This window comes from Sceloporus undulatus, chromosome 2 (genome assembly GCF_019175285.1).
Source record: "Sceloporus undulatus isolate JIND9_A2432 ecotype Alabama chromosome 2, SceUnd_v1.1, whole genome shotgun sequence".
Lineage (NCBI taxonomy): Eukaryota > Metazoa > Chordata > Lepidosauria > Squamata > Phrynosomatidae > Sceloporus > Sceloporus undulatus.
Window position 1 is genome coordinate 208194482 of NC_056523.1, and position 20164 is coordinate 208214645.

Consider the following 20164-nt stretch of genomic DNA (forward strand, 5'->3'; position numbering starts at 1 on the left):
GAAACAACATGAAGGCACATGACAACAAAAATAATAACCAGTGTGAGAGTACCATAAGTCAACCTTATATATTATACTACCATACCTATAAGACAAACCATGCAGTCCCCACTTTTTTGCCCATTTTGGTGAGGGAAACAGCTTTGTTTTAGCTCACACTACTTCTGGCGCATGGCAAATGGCTTTTTAAAAAGAATGCTCCCCCCAAAAAAGAATAGTAACCCTCATGAGAGAGACATGAAATGACACCCATTGCTCTTGAGTTTCACAAGGATTTATTTTTTTTCCACATGGCAGGAAGTTTATTCACAGTTAATGCATTGCAAAAATAATGGACTGAAAAAGGCATTCCATATTTCTTTGTCTTACCATTATTCTATGTCAGCTAGCAACTTGATTCTTCATCCTTTTTATAACAAAATAAGGGCTATAGTCATCCCATTCCTTTGCTGCTATAGAAACCAGAAAAGGAGCTGGTTATTCAAACAGAGGATTGAAGGCAGTGAAGGATAGATCCATAAACCCCTCCAATTTGGGGGAATATGTAGGTGTAGTAAAAATATGTTTTTACTCTTGTGCTAAGGATTACTAGTGTGCAAAGATTCCAATCCATTCATTTGCAGCTTTTTAATGAGATGTAGCATGCCATAGTTCTTCCCTACCACCACCACCTTTTGGACCCCCTGCTTATTCCAAAGAGCAACAAGCCTGCTAGCTGCACTCTTAATACACTAGTATGTGTAACTGGCAGTAAAAAGCGACTGAGTGGCTGCCCCGCTGCTCTTTCCAGAAGTGATGTATTGGCCTTGGCAAGCCAAACCATTGATCTGAAAATGAAAAGAAAAAGAATAGCTAGTGAGGTTTTGAAAATTAAAAAAACAGAGAGAAGCAGACACTTAAAAGGATTACTAGATGTTCAGAGGCCCCTGTGACAGGGAAAGAGTACCAAGTTCTGAACCAGGTCTTGTAGCAGCTATTTCCTTCTAAATAAATAATAATAAAAGCTTTATTTATATCCCGTTTCTCTGTTACAAAAACAGCCGAAGTGGCTTACAGTTAAAAATACCAGACAGTACACTATATATAATATCCCGATCTTCCCTCCCCCCTTAAAACAACAATTAAACACATTACAATTAAAATAATCTATTAAAAAGGAAAAAAGAGAAAAAAATTATTAAACTGGGTGATGGGGTTACAAGGAGCATGATGGGGTGAGTAGATTCAATTTATGGCTGGGTTTTTCTTAAGTTACGCTCACCACCTCTTCTTAGGTACTGAATGGTTACATTTAGTACCTCTCTGCAGGGGTGTCATTAGAAAAGGGGGGGGGGGGGGTTGTGGAAAGCACCAGGTAATACCTTAAGTGTGGTTGACACCAGTGCTTCCCACACATCTGTCTTTTGGGCAGAAACTGTGATGTTTGCTTGCATCCCTTTAAAATGCTGGACAGTGGTGTTAGTGGTTTGAGGATCCATGGGAGGAAAAAGGAAAGGCTCCAGGGGTTAATTGTTTACAAAAAAAAAAAAAATAAATAATTTTGTACATTTTTAAAATTAAAAAAATTCTTTTAAAACATCACATCTTACTAGATTTTCACTTTGACCACATAAAACCATGTATACGTAAATAAATTTAGGTTGTGTGTATGATATTGTAATGTAAAGGGGGGGAATAATTTTGCTAGTTTTTTATTTCTCAACTATTACCATTACATTCAGTGAGATATGGGAATTACAATTGATGAGTAACCTTAGTACAAAAACTATTACTAAAGATTCTGTATGGTGTGGTATGGGAGGAGGTCAATAGGAAGGGGGGTGACACCATGAGTTACTGCACTGGGTGACTCCAACCCTAGGGATGCCACTTGCTCTCTGCATTGGGACTCTGGCCCTTTTAAAGCAGGGGCAGCAACTGCCAGGGGTTGGATTCTATAGAGGAGCTCCACTGCTCTATCCCAACCCGTTCCCACTCCCCCTTTTTGACTTCTAAAAATGTCCTGCTACATCCCTAGGTTTACTCTCTGTTTAAAAGCAAGCCTTCTGAACCTAAAAGAACTGTAGGGGCTAAAAGAAATGGTGAAATCCCCCCACACATACACACACAAACACACTGCATAGGAGGTATCAGTGGCATTTTAGTACCAAAATTAAAAATGGGCAGCCGGGGACACTTGAAAGCCTCAAAAACAGCCCGGAAGGCCAAATGCAGCCCCCAGGTGACATTTTGTCTACTCCGATTTTAAAGACCTTTAAAAAAGCTTACCTTTGCCCGTTTCATGAAGGCCTCTTGGGCAGCCTTCTTGTTTTCAGGTTTGCCAGACCAGGCAGCAAGAGCCGACGCCTGCAGGGCCCGTCCATAGGAGAAAGTCAGCTTCCAAGGTTTAGGTAGAGGGCACAGATTGATGGCATTGAGGTTGATGGAAGCCTCCTCTTCACTTTGGCCTCCAGAAAGGAAACAGATTCCTGCAATTCAAATCAGAAAACAAGAGTGGTTGTTGTTGTGTGCCTTCAAGTCATTTCCATCTTATGGCAACCATATGGTAAACCTATAATTGGGTTTTCTTGGCAAGATTTGTTTAGAGGAGGTTTGCCATCCCTTTCCCTTGAGACTGAGAGCATGGAGTTTATCACACTGCACTTTTCCCCGAGCCAGGCATAGGCTGAAACCTTTTAAAAATAGATTTTATCACACGCCTCCATGACCAGGTAGGAGGCATCCCACACCCCATCCGGACTACTCCTATACTTTGCAAACATCCTGTTCTTTGCAAAGCATGGGAGAAGTCCGGATCAGGTACGGGATGCCTCCTGCCTGGGCATGGAGGCATGTGATAAAATCCATTTTAAAAAAGTTTCAGCCCACACCTGGCTTGGGAAAAAGGGCAGTGCAATAAACTCCCAGGTGACTTGCCTAAGATTACCCAGTGGGTTTCATGGCCAAGCTGGGACTCAAACCCTGGTCTCCAGACTTGTAGTCCAACACTCAATCCATTATGGCATACTAGCTCTTGAAAACAAGGGTGCTGAAGCACAAAATCAAAGTGAACAGAGGGAAGTGTAGCAAGGACTAACCTAACAGTGTATGCATCACAGCATACGACCTGGTTAGTTTCTATGAAGCTGGTTGATGGTGACGGTTTATTTAAAATATTTTTATACTACTTTCAAGTCAAAAGTCTTCCCAAGGCAGTGTACCAATACGTACCCATAAAATACAAATCCAGTTAACCAGTATGGTTTTCTTTCATATAAACTAAAGGTTTTAAAAACTAAAATTATAGCTTTTAAAATATAAACCAACTTGATTAATTCAATTAAAAGCAGATTGACACAGGGAGATTTTAAAATAGAGAAGGATCACATGCATCTGGAATGGGATGGGTATTCCGTGCCCCATCTGTTTTGCCTGGGAACCTGATGGAACTTAGTGTAGGGCTCTTAAACAAGGCCTCCATGGCTGAACAGCTAGGTACATACGGATTCAGGGGAATCCTTCAGATAACCTGGTCTCAAATATCTGGGGCTTTATTATTGTTTATTTATATCCCACTTTCCTCCCAGTACAGGGACTCAAGGTGGCTTTAAAAGTGATCACCAGCACTTTCAGTTGGGTCCACAACCAAATGAGGAGCCAGTGCAACTGGTGCAGAACTGGTATTATATGCTGTGATTGCCTACACTTTGGAAGTAGCCAGGCAGCTGCATTTTGGACTATCAGAATCTTCTGAACTGTATTTCAAGGCAGCCCCACACAGAGTACATTTCAGAGGTCTAGTCTGGATGTAACCTGGACATTCTTTGTTGTAACTGCTGTCAAGTCAACTTCCAGTTATGGTGAGCCTATGAATGAGAGACCTTCAAGTCACCCAATAATCCACAACCCTGCTCAGGTTTTACAGACTCAGGATTATGGCTTCCTTGATAGAGCCTATCCACCTGGAATGGGGTCTTCCTCTTTTCCTGCTGCCTCATACCTTACTACTTACCAGGAACAGCAGCAGGGACAGTGCGGAGGAGAGCTGTAACTGTTGCCATGGCCACTTCTTCAGGGGTGTACTTCTTGGTGCATGCATGTCCAGCAGTGACCATGTTGGGTTTCAGTAGTGTCCCCTCCAGATAGACATGATGATCATTCAGAGCCTTATAAACAGCAGCCAGCACCTGGAACACAAGGAGGATTTTGTGTGAAAACTTTGCAGCACTATCCTATCTAGGTTTGATGTGAAAAGAATGCAGTTTTATCAAAGGTTTTTTAATTTCAGGTAAGAAGATCATGGATACAGAATTGTTCTGCTGTATGCACAAGGGTGCTTTCCTCCTTATAGTGAGCCCAGGGCATTTGAATATTAAGCCAAGCTGGGGACTTGTGACCTCCAAATCTAACTGGACTTCAACTCCTATCAGCCCTAATTAGCATGACTAGTGAGGAAAAATGATGGGAATTGGAACCAATGTCATCTGGAGGGCCATAAATTCTTCAGGTACACTTGTAGCTGAGGTAAGAAGTGAACTCCTTCCCCAGATATTAATCTAACTGCTGTATTACAGATCTATCATCATATTCTCAAGATTGTTCCCACAAAGGAAAAAGCTATCGTTGGCTACAGCTCATGGTGGGTCTATATCATCTCCACTACCAGAGGCAATGCATCTCTTTATATTGGTTTCTAGTTGTTGTGCATTCAAGTCATTTCAACCCTAAGATGAACCTATCACAAAGTTTTCTTAGCAAGGTTTGTTTAAAGGGTATTTTCCTTTGCCTTTCCCTGCAAGTGTTTGACTTGCCCAAGGTCACCCAGTAGGTTTTGTTGGTTGAACAGAGATTTGAACCCTGGTCCCCAGACTCATAGTCCAATGCTAAGATCATTACACCATATCAGTTTCTGAGGAACATAAATTGGTGAGTGTGGCTGCACACATTCCTGCTTGTGGGATTTCCTTAGGCAACTGGTTGACCTTTGTGTGAACAGAATGGTGGACTAGATTAGATTTTGATCAGATCCAACATAACATTGTTATGCTCTTAGTTCTCTGTACATTTCTGCTAACAGGATTATTGTTATCTGACATTTTTAACATATCAATTTTGTTTTGTTTTTGCTATTGCTATGTTTTATTCATCTGTGTTACCTGTTAACCACTTTTGCACAGAAGGGCAGCAGAGTCATTTTGAAACAAATACCTAAAAATACACCTTCAGTGTATACTCTTTTCATTACAAAAAATGATCCTCCAGAATCCCTTCATACTCTATGATTTCCAAAGTGAAAACTGCTTCGAAGATCACAGTGCATGGAATTTGCATTGTATTCACATTAGAGCAGCATAACTACAGTATGTGTATTAACTTATAAAAATTCTTCATTGCAAAAAATATTCCAAGCAGCATTTATTTTTTCCACATAGAACATGTAAAGCCCTTGCAGCAGGGGATGAACTTATTTAAAGTTCTTCAAAACCATTCATAACATAGCTTTGAAGGCTTTCCTACCTAAAAGTGTTTAAGTCACATATTTTTTTCTCATCTCAGTAAGTGAGGTATTACAGCACATGAGAGAGACACTGATCATCTAACTCCAGATCACTGCTGGGCACATATGTGGTAAATTGGAAAACACATGTTGGTATTGAAGTGTACATGTGATTTTGACTTGCCAGTGACACTGTTACAGCCTTCTAAAATAGAAAGGTGACATAAGTGTCCATCTTCATTGAATCCATCCTTGGTTCTGTTTCTGCTACCACGTTTTGCACTAAGAATAAAAAAAAATGTCTTGAATCCCATTATTGGGGGAAAGGTAGAATATAAATGAATCAATCAATCAAACAATAAATAAATAAATAAATAAATAAATAAAATAAGCTGTAATTGAAGAGGTTTGCATCACTGTGGTCTGGGCACATGGTACAATTTGTGGTAGCACCCATACCTTTTCTGTTACGTATTGGCACCGCTGGAGGTCATGATCTCCATCAGGCAAGATCTCAGGTTCCACAATTGGGACTAGTCCATGCTGGAAAAGATAAATTAAAAAACAGAGTGTAATGAAAATTGAGATAGTCTATATTTATGCTTGGCAAGTCTACCAATAGTAAGAAAAGAATCCCACCACTAATCAAGCTGTTAGAAACACACCAATAAGCATGAGGAAAGTTATACCTGTTGGCAGATACTGGCGTAACGTGCCAATGTGTTAGCATTCTCCTGGATGGCAAGAGTAGAAGGAGTTGTATCTGAGATTTTCAGCACAGCACGCCACTTGCCAAAATCAGCTCCATCTTTCTTGTACTGAGCACAACGTTCAGCAAGGCCATCCAGACCTGAAGGCAAACATGGAGGGGGACTTAGGGTCTTGCGGAACACATTGCTACAACAGGTATTGCTCAATGTCTTTTAGAAACAATCCACCTATTGCTTGGTGGCTAGAATTGGAAGCATTCCTGCAGAAGCTTTAGAAAGCTTCACATTTTATGTAAATGCTTGCCAGTACTGTTCTTTATCTCTGCTTCTAGGGTTGGTAACACCACCATTCTTGCTACCCTAGGTTCTTTTTCCAAGCATCTCCTACCCACCCCTTACCCACACAGAGACACCAATCAGGCTTCTATTTTCTTGGATTTCTACTTTCCTAGCACCCTGACTTTTCTGGTCTAAGATGGCACTGCCTTCCAAGCTTCAGTATTCAAGTCCCTCGTTACCAAATGCTCTTTGCCTTTAGAGCCTGAATAAAACTCCAAAAAAACTAAAAGAAGCTTCCACAAGAGCTGTGTTCTTTATCACTCTTCTATCTGTGACTGACTTTTCTATTTTATCAGTTTAAATGTCCGTGAGTATTCTGCACCTATGACATGAGCTGAACAGTGTGGTGTAATGGTTAGAGCACTGGGATTCAGATTTGGAAGAACCAGGTTCTAGTCCCCATTGAAGAGATATCTGAGAGACTACCTTCTCCCATTTGATCCTGCCCAAAATTTGAAATTCTCACAGGATGCCCTGTGGAATGCCACAACATCTCACAGGGTTAGGTTAGTATGTATACATAACCAAGGTTTCTCTGTAGCAGCACCCTAATTGTGGAACTCCCTACCCAAAGAAGTTAGGCATGCTCCATTCTTTTTTGCTTGCATAGGTGGCTAAAAATTATGCTGTGCTACATGCCTTTTAATGCTTGCAATTGTTCCGTTTTATCTAGTTTAAAATTGTATTTTAGGATTATTTTTAAATGGTTGTTAGATGTTTTCAAAATTATTTTAATGTGTTTTAAAAATGTTTTGTGCTTGTCTAATTGCTCTTATTTGTTCATTGCCTTAACAGATTTTCAAGGCCAGGAGACATGCAGAAATATTTTAATAAATAAGTCAATAAATAAACCATGAAGTTCTCTCAATCTAACTTATCTCACAGGGCAGATGCTGTGATGATAAAGTGAGAAGAATAGGAACAGTGGCTCACCTTGAATGGTGGTTTCTCCATTTGTCCCTGCCAGTGGAGCTGTGCCTTTATCCAGCTGTAAATATTTAATACAACCATTAGCAAAATGCTATCAAAATGTCTTGGGAAGTATATGTTTGTTGCATAAAGGCAAGGACTAGTTCCAGCATTGACTGCACTTGGTGCTTTTTTGATCTATGTGATTTTAAGCCATCCAATTCACTGGCCATGCATTAAGTGAGGTCTTCCATAGAATGGAAGCAAGAATGATGTACTATCCTCACTTTTAAAGGCGACATGTGCCTATAACAAAAGTGGGACTCATGTAGCCCTCCAAATGTTGCCGAAGTGCAGTTCCCAGTATCCTTTGACAACATAGCCAGTGGTAAGAAATGCTGGGAGCTGCAGTCCAGCTACATCTGGAGGGCGTTACGAGTCCCAACCGCAGCCTAGCATGACACCCTTTCATAGCAAAGCTACAGTGGGAGACATAAACATAGACTGGGTATTTCTCCTTTTCAGTGGTTAGTTGGTAAACAGTCTTGAAGATAATCACCTTGATTCCAACCACGATGCCCTTGCCTTTGATGACAGCTGGGAAGAGCTTTCCACTATTATCCTTTTGATAGAGGGTCTCATGGAAAAAAATTACACCCCCAATCTGCTGACTGATGGAGGCATCTGAAGAGAAGAGGATATCACGGAAGGTGCGGCGATTCTCTTCTGTGTTCTCCACTTTAATGCGCTGCAGTCTGTTGCCCATAGTACCTAGGAACAACCATCACCAGGTCAGAGGACACACGTTGTATTACCAAATACATCCATTTTATAGCAATGTTCATGTCAGTCTCCCCTCCGTTTCTATTGGGCTCGGTGCTCCAGTTCCAACAGCTGAAGTACACGAATAACCACGTGATATAGCTTTTCCTGAACTGTCCCATTTCTGATTATATTTGTAGAATTTTATGTTGAACTGACTTATCACAAAACAATAAAGCAAATCTCCTGTTTGCAGAAAACTGGGCAATCTTCTCCCAGTACTCTGTGTATGGAGAATTTGTTACATGATGATGTGGAACACTCAGATTTACAGTCTGAAGCCATAAGGCTCACGAAGTCACCAGAACTGAATCTGTATATTATTTCTGAATTTCCTTCTTTGACCTGCACATGCTATTCTCAGTACAGGCCTAATGTCTTTTATGAATGGACCACCTTCTTGAGCAATTACATCTAAAATCATTTATTTAGCTTTACTGATTCACCATCGAGGGAGAGGTAGAATAAAACCTTAACAATGATTAGTCAGTAAAACTCACCCACAGATTCATCTGCAGCCAGGATTCCTTTGCCAGAAGCCACTATCCTCTGCGCTGTGTCAGAGAGAGCCTTCTTCTGCTCCGGAGAGAGAGCTGGAAACTGGTGGGTCATGATGGCTGAAAATCAATCACAATTCCAAATTCAATAACTTCAATTTATAATTTTCGAACCTTTGCTGTTTTATGTTACATACCTGCAACAGACCAAGCATCCCTTCACATTACACAGTTACAGCACTATGATTCCACTTCATCTGCTATGGAAACATCCCATGGAATCCTGGGATTTGTAGTCTAGTGAAGTACTAGAGCTCCCAGGCTGAGAATCCTAAAACACCTTCCATAAATTGCCAATACCAGGATTTCCATGGCTGTCAGATTGGAATAATAATGTTGTAATTATATAGTGTGAAAGGGCCCTAGGACAGTAAAGGGAGATATCATATCTGGAGGTGTAGTCTCCCCACTTACAGTATAAATAATCAACTTAACAATAAACAATAGTGAGTTGTAAGATTAATCTTCACCTCACCAAAGCACAAAATGCTATGTAAACCAGGCATGATGTGTACCACAATTAAGAATGAATACAGTGAGCCCTTGGAGGGCCAATGTGGTGTAGTGCTTTGAGTACTGAACTATGACTCTGGACACCAAGGTTCAAATCACTGCTTAAGCATAAAAAACCAATGGGTGACCTTGGGAAAGTCACATTTTTTTCAGCCTCAAGAGGATGGCAATGGCAAGAAATCCCTATGATAGGTTTTCCTTAGGGTTTCCATAAGTCAAAAGTAACGGAAGGCACACAACAACAAACAGTGAGCCACTGGGGTTTGGTTTCAGGACTCCCCATGGATACCAAAATCTGTAGATCTTCAAGTCCCATTATATACAGTGGTGTAGTAAAATGGGGTCCCTTATATAAAATGGCAAAATCATTATTTGGTGGGGTTTTTTAAATATATATATATATATATATATATATATATATATATATATAAGCTATGGATAGTGAAATCCATGGATGCAGAATCCATGAATATAGTGAGCCAACTGTATATAGTCAGGATTTCTTTGCAATGCATGATACAGAAAGTGTGATTTTGAGTGCCACGGGTTTGGACTATAGTCTTTCTAATCCAGCAGGAATCCTAACAACCAGCATGTGCTAAATTCCTTTGCAGTTGGCTAAAATGGCCTGCCTTCCATCCATATCCAATATAAGTGGCCTAATACACAACCATTATTTTAAAAGGAAAATAATTACAAGCAGACATTCAGCCATAAATTGATGCTCAAAATGTTCAGCTTTTCCTATTTTTTGACACAAATGGTTATATCCAACACAACACTAGCAGAAAATAAAATACAACAGTTGGTGTTGTTCTGCTTCTGGTTACACAGCTGCTAGCAGGGGCTGGAAACTAGAGTAAACCAGCTTCTAGCTTAATGGAGTTGCAAAGAGTTGCACAATGCCTTGTGAAACATCTTTTGCAAGTGGACCAAAGGTATCAGATTAGAGGTTTTCTATGGTGCAAGAAAGGCAACAGGGTACAGATGATAGAAGTTTTGCTTACAGAATTACTGTTGCAGTAACACCACTGGATACAAAACAAAGAATGGCAAATGTAGTAATTGATTATATATAACTAACGTAAACTAAAACCACACTTGTTTGAGACAGTTGCAGGTATCCCACAACTCCCCTGCTATATCAATTCCGCTGAGGGCTCATCTCTTTCCAAGTGCAATTCAAATTATCACATGGGGGATAATGATGGGAGCAATCTTCTTGTCCCGTCTGATTCATGCGATCGGGGGAAAGATAATCACACACCGTAGGCTTATCCCATTCTTCTCCCATCCATGAAGAGTAATGGACGTATAATTTGGTATAAAGGGAAACTCCCATTAATACCAAATTATGGGCCCATTACACTTCACGGATGGGAGAAGATAAGTGCACGGTGTGTGATAATCTTTCCCCCAGTTGCACAAATAGGATGGGATAAAGATGGGAGCAATCCTTTTTGCTCCCATCTTTATCTTCCATGTGATAATCTCCAAAGTACTGGTTATGATGTATCAAGCCCTATACCGCTTAGGTCTAGGCTATCTAACACACAATATTTCCTCATATGCACATGAGATCTGTAGGAAAGGTCCTTGTCTTAGTCCCACCACCTTCATAGGTATAGCTGGTGCAACACAGGAGACAGCCTTCTTAGTGGCTGCTCCTCCACTTTCAAACTCTTCCCTGGGAAGCCTAGACTGACCCCTTCCTTGCTGTTATCCATCAACAGACCAATACTTTTTTTATTCGGACTTTTAGAATTGAAGCCATAACTAAAGCACTGCAAGTGGGGTAGTGTTTTAAACTGTACTGTTTAACTTTAAAAAATCTTTTAGAGTGTTTGTTTGAAATACGGCTAATAGCTTAATTCAATTTTAATGTTGACTTTTTGTATGTTTTAAATGTAATATTTTAATGTAGAACTCAAAGATGTAGCTGTGTCTCTGGATCAGTATGTAAAGGGGTCTTGCAGCACTGAAAGTTGTTAGTATCAAAAGCTCGCATAGACTTATATAAGTCTACTTCATCAGATGCATCTGATGAAGTAAATTTAAGTCTACAAAAACTTATGCTTCCAGCTTCTTTCTCTCAGTCTCAAAGGTGCTACAAGATCCCTTTGCATAGCTTTTTGATGTGTAAATCACAATGAGTCCTTGTTTTGGGGAAAAGATGGGACAGAAAAAAAGTTAGCAGCAGCAACAACCCAAATCAAATCTGTGCATAGCTGCTTGAAAAGAGGATAAGTCAGACATTAGGCCCCAAACACATGCTTTTTGATAGAGATCCCTTTTTGATCAAGAACATCTGTGCTATGATGCTTCTGGTTCCCGTCAATATAACATAAGCGGCAGAAAGTGCTCTATTAAAGGTGGAAATCAAAACTCAGGAGACATCAGTGGCAAGCCAAACCAGTAGGCAAGTATAGCATCAGGCAAGGCAAATAAGAGTGAATCACCTGTACAACACTCAACAGATGCTCTTACCTCTCTGGGAGCAGACGAAAGCCCAATGCTTGAGCGGCAAGCAGAGGTACTGTTCAGAAAAGGCCTTTCTGCAAAAACAATTCTACCATCACAAAATACAATTCTACAATCAGAAAATAAACATACAAGTTTACCACAAGATATTTCCTGCTGTTTTGCTTCTACCACTACCACCACCACCACCACATTTTTAAGGCGAACAAAATGTATCGAGTGGCACAGATAATGTCTTAGAACCGTTTCAGTATAAAATGGCATGGGCTTTCATTGGTAACATCTTATGTTTTTGTTTTAATGCTTGCTGTCAACACTGTTTTGCAAGGTTTATCTGAAAAGTAGCACAGAAATATCTGGGAACCAATTGGGACTATTTGACCTATTGCTCAAACTTTCTTCTTGTTGTTGCTATGTGCCTTCAAGTTGTTTCTGACTTATGGCAGCCTGAAGGCAACCCTATCATGGGGTTTTCTTGGCAAGATTTGTTCAGGGGAGGTTTGCCATTGCCTTCCCCTGGGGCTGAGAGAGTGTGACTCACCCAAGGTCACCCAGTGGGTTTTGTGGCTGAGCTGGGAATTGAACCCTGATCTCCAGGGGAAGATGCTGGAAAAGAAGAAACAATGCAATACTGTAGTAAGAAAAACAGGTTGGCTTGGATTCCAATCCAGCATTAATATGATGTCTTGAGTTTACTTGACCAAACCTCCTGCCCAGTAAATGCAAGTCATCGTGTTAAAGCTGGGCTGGAATCCAAACCTTCCTATTTTTCTTACTATTACGTTGTTGTTTCTTCTCTTCTGGTGTCCTTCAGCACTGCAAGCAGAAGAATAGTGGTACTGCGGAGATGTATTTACCTTTTATCCTTCTAGCTCTTTCTGTGTGATTTTCATTCAAAGGTGGAAAAAAATACAGGTATATTTGTGTTTCTTGGATGTGCTATTTGCTTTATTATCAGTGTTAATTATTAATTATTTATGTGTGTTCCTCTACTGTGTTTTATCTTGGAGTCCACCTAGAGATAGCCAAATCAACAAGCCTTCAAAGATAATCTATTAAGACAAAGAAGCAAATATTTAATCCCCCTGCCCTGACCCCCTTGAAAAGCAGTTTGGAGGCAAAATGGCCAAAAACAAAAGGTGAAACCAACTCTTCTCCCAGTTTGTTAAATTGAAAGATGCCTCTTTGGAGGCTGATTTCTTTTCATAAGCAGATAAAAACCACATATGGTTACAGGTAGTCCGGTGCTAAAAAAGCAGGGAACATGTAGTCCAGTTTACCTTGTAAAACATGGGCCAGTGTACCAACCAGTGCACTTTTTAACTGCAGCCTCAGCAAGGTTCTCTTCAACCATGGATCAAATTTGTTCCTAAGTTACCATCTGATCTTCCATATATTACTCACATTTTCCACAGTGTTAATTGACCCTTCAGCTTTAAAAGCTGCTCTTTTATTTATTTTGGGGGTGTCATTCCTGGTCTTTCTCTTTATATATTTTATTTCTTTAGGACAAATTCATGTGTACCTTTGTAAGTTTTTAGCCATGTAGGGGAAAGGTTAGTTCCTGTGGAACACATGGAAGGGGATGAGGCTTGCAATGCGCTTAATCATTAATTATGGCTGTTATTGCTGTATTTACTTGCATGTGCATCTTTGCCCTTCTCTCCAGTTTTGAATTCTGACCAAGACAACAGTTGAGACTGGTATATTAACTGGTGCCTGAAGCAGCTACAACTAAAAGAACAACAATTCTTAACATCTTTCTAGGACAACAGACAACAACTTTGTTTGTTTTGTGCCCCCCCCCCCCCAATTTCTAAATTAGTGGTCAAATAATAAGTAATTATGGGCCCAAACAGACAGGCCAAAATAAAGCTGCTTCAGGTCATTTTGGAGGTAAGATGTTTAAATGATGCATGCATCCTAAGAGGCCGAAAGCCACACCAAAGTCATGCTCTAGTCCTAAAGACTGGAGTGCAGCTTTGGTGCAACTTCTGGTCTCTTAAGATGCATGTGTCATTTAAACAGAATACCTCCAAAGTGACCCGAAGCAGCTTTATTTTGGCCTGTCTGTTCGGGTCCAATGTCTATTAAGTAACGTCTTAATAGAGAGTGTAGTGGTTTGAATGATGGACTGAGGCTCCATTCACACTACAAAAATAATCTGGGATGAATCCAGGTTGAATCCTTGTTATTCACATACGTCCCTAATGTACTCGATGCAACCCATCACTTTCAGTGCAGTTGTTTTGAAAGAATGGAAATCCACCCTTGACCATTATAGGGAACCATTCAGCCGTTCTGCTTTGTTCATTAGTTATTATAATGAAATAGAACATACATTTTTAAAGGCAATAACTCTTTTATTTACTAGATAGAAGAGGTGGTGGAAATCTAAGAACAATGCTGAGGGTTGTCTTCAAAGCTAACAGTTACGGACACTAATTTAAATCAAGGCTATGTCTGCATTCCAGATGAGATGAAGAGAAAATGGCTGTTTTCTTGTTAGGTAGCAAGCTGACTTTGCTAGGTTTGTATATGCTGCAAGTCCATGATTGTGCTTTGCCAATTTATCACTTGCATATTGATGCACCAATGTCCTGTACAGGTGGAGTATCGCACATACAACTGTGTGGCCGATCAGAGGGGAAGCCATGCAATGGGATGGCATCTGGAAGGAGGTGAGTGATACTAGAAGGTCGTAGGTGGTGTGTTTGTGTGATGGTGCACGTGTATGGTGAGGTGGCAACAAAAAAAATTACCCAGTGGTGCAGCTTAACCCAGTGCCATTGGTCAGGCCATGTGAATTCAGCCCATTTTGGGAGCTGGTCATATAGACAGCAGGGTTTCAACTTGCTCCCTCTAACAGCTGGTAACCATCTACTCACACTTGGGATAATCCACAGAACTGAGTTTTCCAGAAGCATATTTTAATAATTCATTTCAGGTATCTTCATATATTCCTAGTAGTGGTTCAGTAAAGCTATTTTAGAGTCTGGATTTAATGGTCTTAGGAGGAGAAGCCTTTCTAGATGATACCTCCTTTATTTCATTGTACGCTAAACCAGGTCTGATGTGTTTAGGGGTCTCTTTCCTATTCTGCTGAGTGGGGCCTGGGTATCTGTCACAAACTCCTAACTTGTTGACACCAAGTTTAGTAGAAGTTCTAGACTGGGGGTAAAAAAATTGTGCTCTCCAAATGTTTTGACCTACAACTCCAAAATTAACTCATCTTTAGTGGTCAGGAATTATGAAAGTTTTGACTAAAAATCTGGTTTGTTTTCAAATAAGAATTAAAATCACAATGAAATAATGAAGAGCTGTGATGTTTTTGCCTAAGACATAAGTTGACTGTAGAAACTCTTCCTGTGAGTTTCCAAAATAGTTGGTTACAACATTGTGAGCTCCTGGATGCCCATTGTATGAGCACAATGCTTGACTAAATAGGCATTTGACTTGATCCAGGAGGGCTTTCCTTATGTCTTTAACAGGCATTCAGCAGATCCTATGACAAGTTGTTAATCCCTCCCAAATGCTCTATGTATAAATGTTTGGGAAGGGGTTTACTGGCTGCCATTTTTGTCCCCTTTTTAATAGAAATAATACTTTCGGATCACAAGATGTTCAAAACTAGAAAAGGCACTATAGTTCCACAGAAGCCTCTACAGACCACAAGAGACGTCACTGGCATTTTAAGCAAACAAAGCTGTTTGCCCAATTCAGTCCCTGGCAGAGATACAACAGGACATCAACATGAAATGTCAATAGTTCTAGAATCAACTTGAAATGTCAATAGTGCTAGGATCTACATGAAATGTCGATAATGCTGGAATTCAGCCATCGTTGCTTAACAGAGGAGGGGAAAGAACAGTAAAAGAATAGAAATCTCCACTGACATCCGAACAAAGATTGCCTTCTGCTAATATACTAACGGACTATGGCCAAAGTTCAGCAGTCTGGTGAAACAGGGAGGGAGATATATGCGGACAATTGATAAATGGTCATCATACTGTCAATTTAAGGTCACCTTCAAAGGTGGCAGTGTGCTGGTGTTTTAAGTGGAAGTGCAGTTCTTCAACTTTCCTCTGAATTTTCTAGGGCTTGAACAAAGATGATAGAATTTGTATCTTTTAACCTAAAAGGAAAGTAATGCTTAATTTGACACCTCTAAAATTTTTGTTTTACAAAGTGACTTAGGAATAAAGACCCCAGATTGTCTATATCTTTAAATCTGGAATACAGTCACCTACTGAGTCACTGTGTATATCCCCTATGTAAATTTGGAATCCTTAATCCATCTCTGTATATCAGGCATGACTCTCCAGGTGTTGCTGAATTGCAACTCCCATCAGTTCTAGCCAGCATAGCCAAAAGTGAGGTAACATGGCAATTGCAGTTCCACCGTATCTGACCTCCCCCCATACACACACACCTAAACTGAAGGTGTGACCACTTTCCACCATTAATGTTTCTGACTGGAAGTTCAAGAAAGTGTCAGTGAGGAAATAATTTGCAATTCAGCATATGCTCCACATGCTCTGGGTATGTGCCTGGCAAGTGATTCCTCACCTCTAAGCATCCTATAAAAAGGTCCATACCCTCCAACATTACACATATGAAAACCAGGACACATATGGTCAAGCAACATCAAGATGACAAATGTTATTAATGAGGAAGAATAAACAAGCTAGAGGGGGCTGCAGCAGATTGCTTTTGCATGGTTTGGGCATTAGACTATGACTCTGGAGACTAAGGTTCAAATCCCAGCTTGGTGATGAAATCTGCTAGGTGAGCTTTGACAAGTTGCACATTCTCAGCCTCAGAGGAAGACTGACCAAATCTTGCCAAGAAAAACCTGTGATAGGTTCACCTTAGGGTTGCCTTAAGTAAGTCAGAAATTGCTTCAAGGAAAACGGAAAAGGATGTCATACATTCCATAAGGAAAATAATAGGGTTGTCACTCAGCATACATACAATAGGAGAGCTACAGTCGTACACCATTCCAACAAGTATATCTGCCTAGAAACACAATCGCAAAGCAGTCTGTTAATTGGAGACACATTTTTTAAAAAACCTTGACTATATGAGCATGAAAGAGCCCCCAAAATGGGATGGTTGAGGGAGTAGTTGAGAGGCAGAAACGTCTTTCAGGAAAAGGAGGCCAAGTGTGGTTAGGAATATGTCTTTTGCACATACAGGAAATGTGGGGTGTTAAGGCAGCTGAAGGGTGCCTTCCAACTGTTACTGGGCAATTGCAACTTTCTCCAGTATGTGGTTTCTTTCAGCCTACCAAAATAGTTTAGTGTGTTTCACAATGTACAGTCATAGCACTTTGATGCCATTTTTATCCTGGGATCTGTATTTGGGTGACTCAAGAAATAAGAAAGAACTAGAAAAGATCCTGAAGAATAAAGACATACAACTGAGCACTAAAGTTAGAATCATCCAGGCAATTGTATTCCCCATCATCACCATGTATGGATGTGAGAGCTGGACAGTAAAGGAAGCAGACAGAAAGATAATTCACTGAAGATGTGGTGCAGGACAGGAGTGCTGAGGATTCAGTGGACAGCCAAAAATACAAACAAATGTGTCCTGGAACAGGTCAAGCCAGAAGTCTTCTTAGAAGCCAAGATGAGCAAACTCGAGCTGTCATGCTTTGGCCTCATAATGAGAAGACATGATCACTAGAACAGGGGTCAGCAACCCCCGGCCCATGGGCCACATCCGGCCCGGCAAGGCCTTGGGACCGGGCTGAGCCCGGTCCTGCCGCCAATTGCCAAAGGCCCTGCACCGGTGGCAATCGGCGGCAGGACCGGGTCTCTCGCGGATGCTTTGCTCTGGCAGCCCCAATTAGGTTTTGATTTGGGGTTTCTATGTTTTGTGGAAGATTGTATGTGTCTGTACACTCATATGCTTTTTAGGTGCGTTTCTACTTAATGGAATAGCCAGCCTACGCTTACTAAAGCGAGAGCGTTCTTACATAAAAAACTGAAGATTTTATCACACAGAAAAATTGGTAGTTTAAAGGGAGATTATTCGGGAGATTAAAACTGAGATTATTCTGTGAAATCCGCAATCATGATTTAAAACATTAACATTTTCACAACACAGCATTATGCTATACAGGAATATGTGATGGTTTGTTCTGCGTTATTGCCTCATTATTCTTGGAGTAATGGCACTTTAACGCTCTTTTCATGTGACGCTGTGTGCTATTGTTTGATCTTCATAGTATATCCCAGGATAATGGCGCTTTATGCACGATTGTATGTGAAAATCTTAATCGTGAATGCACATTTTCATGGGATATCACCATTTATGGCTTCTTATTGTCTCTAGAGATTACCGCACTAGGGTAAAAGCGTTCCAATGCGTTTCTCGGGCGCGAGCCTGGAGCGTGATGGAACCAGAACGCTAGTTTACCGCACAGCGGAACGCCATAGCCGCCGGATCAATGTGTCCCATTGTGTTCCAGGGAAGCCTGGAAACACCTTGGGAAACACATTTGGAACGCCTGGCGGCGACGGGGCATTCCGCCGTGCGGTAAAACTAGCGTTCTGGTCTCATCACGCTCCAGGCTCGCGCCATGAGCAACGCCATGGGAACGCTTTTTACCCTAGTGCGGGTGAACTCCTCTGTGTGAATAAACTTCCCCACCCCATATTTGTGCCCAAAAGAAAATAAAATAAGCTTAGATTAAAATCATAAGCTCTTTTGTTTTTTCATCATTCGTGCTGTGCGAAATGAAAAACAGCTGTTTCAGACTGTACCATTCCTGTTTTCCCCCACCTCTCTGAAACAGTGGACGGAGATTGTATTTTTGGGCGTTTGGGTCCCGTGTCTGGAGCCTTGGCAATAAAGTGTTTAAATATGTCTGGTGGTTCTTTTCCTCTCTTAAGCTGACAGGTTAGTGCCCTGCTTTTTCAGTGGTTCTCTGCACAATACTATTAATTAACATTTGATAGAACTCTAATTACCACGAGTCTGTCCTATGGAATCCTGGGGTCTTGTAGCGTCATGAATGGTGTTTAGATTTATTTTAGTTGTTGTTTGTTGTGCGCTTTTAATTAGTTTTCCAACATATAGTGACCCTAAAGCAAATATATTTTTCTTGGCAAGTTTTCTTCAGGGGGTTGTCATTGCCATCCTTTGAGGCGGAGAAAATGTGATTTGCCCAAGGTCACCCAGTGGGTTTATGTTTTAGCTGTCTCGAATTGATCCTGTCTCCTGACAATCCTGGACAAGACATCTCCAAGACTCCCGATCTTCCACTGCTCCTCCTAGATTCTGAAAGCCCATACCGTATTCCCCCCCCCCCCCACGATTGAGTCTATTCATCTGGTGTGCAGTCTTCCGCTCTTTCTACCACCTTCCACCTTCCTTAGCATTTATTCTCGTCAGGGGTAGGCAAACCTTTTGAGCCGGGGGCCAGGTTGTGGTCCCTCAGACAACTGGGGGGGCTGAAGCAAATGAAATTAAATGAAATAATATAGGACATTTTCAATGTAGGACACATTTTTTAAAAAATGGAGGACATGTGAAAACATTTGATGATTTTAAAAAAGTTAATATAAATGCCATGTTTGTTAGGCATGACAAATGGGGGCTTTGGGTCTCAGAAGCTGGCTGATATCAATCATCACATCATCACCATCTCACTATCATTGTTAAAGAAGATCTTTTAGCCTTAAAAGCCCACCGAAAAATACACAGAAAGCACTTTGGAAAGTCACACTGTCTCCCGTTCAGAAAGAGTTAGTGCATGTCTCAGAAACTGACGGATATTCATTCATCATCATCACCACCACACACACCACACCAACACTATCATGTAAACAAAGAGACCTGGTTGTAGACATACAAAGTCAGACAACATGGAGAGGATGGAGAGACCGAAAATTGCTCCTCCCCACCCTGATCGTCTTCATACTCCTCCTCTGCTGCTCCTCCTCCTGCTCCTCCTTCTTCCCTCCTCCTCTTCCTCCTTCCCTCCTCCTCCTCTCCTTCTTCTTCCTTCTCCTCTTCTCCTCCTTCCTCTCCTTCCTTCCTCTCCCCTCCTGCCTTCCTCTTCCTCCTCCTCTTCCCCCCCCCCCTTTCTTCCTGTCCACGGCTGTCGGCTGCCCGGGAAGGGAGGGGAAAGGAGAGAGGAAAGACCCCCGCCCCCTTCCGCCCTGCCCAGGAGGGGAACAGGGCAGGGCAAAAGGAAGCCTCACTGAAGGGGGCTCCTTGGCCCTGCTGTCCGGTGGGGAGAGGCCCGCTGTCGCCCGAGGAAGGGACCCTTGGCCCTGCCCGCCCCGCCCACCAGCGGAAGGGACCCGGCAGGGCCTCTCACATGAGAGGCCAAAGGCCTCTCG

At 41.4% G+C, this 20164-nt stretch overlaps 1 protein-coding gene across 3 annotated transcripts in view; it reads right to left on the bottom strand.

The window, feature by feature from the left end:
* Positions 1 to 258: 258 nt before the first annotated feature.
* The window catches only part of ALDOB (aldolase, fructose-bisphosphate B), a 28405-nt gene continuing 8499 nt past the window's right edge, over positions 259 to 20164 (bottom strand). Inside the window, exons 2-10 of one of the 3 annotated variants that reach the window (XM_042448428.1) lie at positions 11814 to 11881; positions 8757 to 8873; positions 7994 to 8205; positions 7459 to 7513; positions 6166 to 6326; positions 5936 to 6019; positions 3992 to 4166; positions 2269 to 2468; positions 259 to 827 (exon numbers count right to left, since the gene is read on the bottom strand). In XM_042448428.1, the coding sequence (XP_042304362.1) occupies positions 732 to 827; positions 2269 to 2468; positions 3992 to 4166; positions 5936 to 6019; positions 6166 to 6326; positions 7459 to 7513; positions 7994 to 8205; positions 8757 to 8868 (1095 nt within the window). In that variant the 5' untranslated portion in view covers positions 8869 to 8873; positions 11814 to 11881 and the 3' untranslated portion in view covers positions 259 to 731. Of the gene's footprint in view, positions 828 to 2268; positions 2469 to 3991; positions 4167 to 5935; positions 6020 to 6165; positions 6327 to 7458; positions 7514 to 7993; positions 8206 to 8756; positions 8874 to 11813; positions 11888 to 20164 lie in introns of those variants that run through there. The other 2 variants (XM_042448429.1, XM_042448427.1) reach the window with 2 other exon arrangements.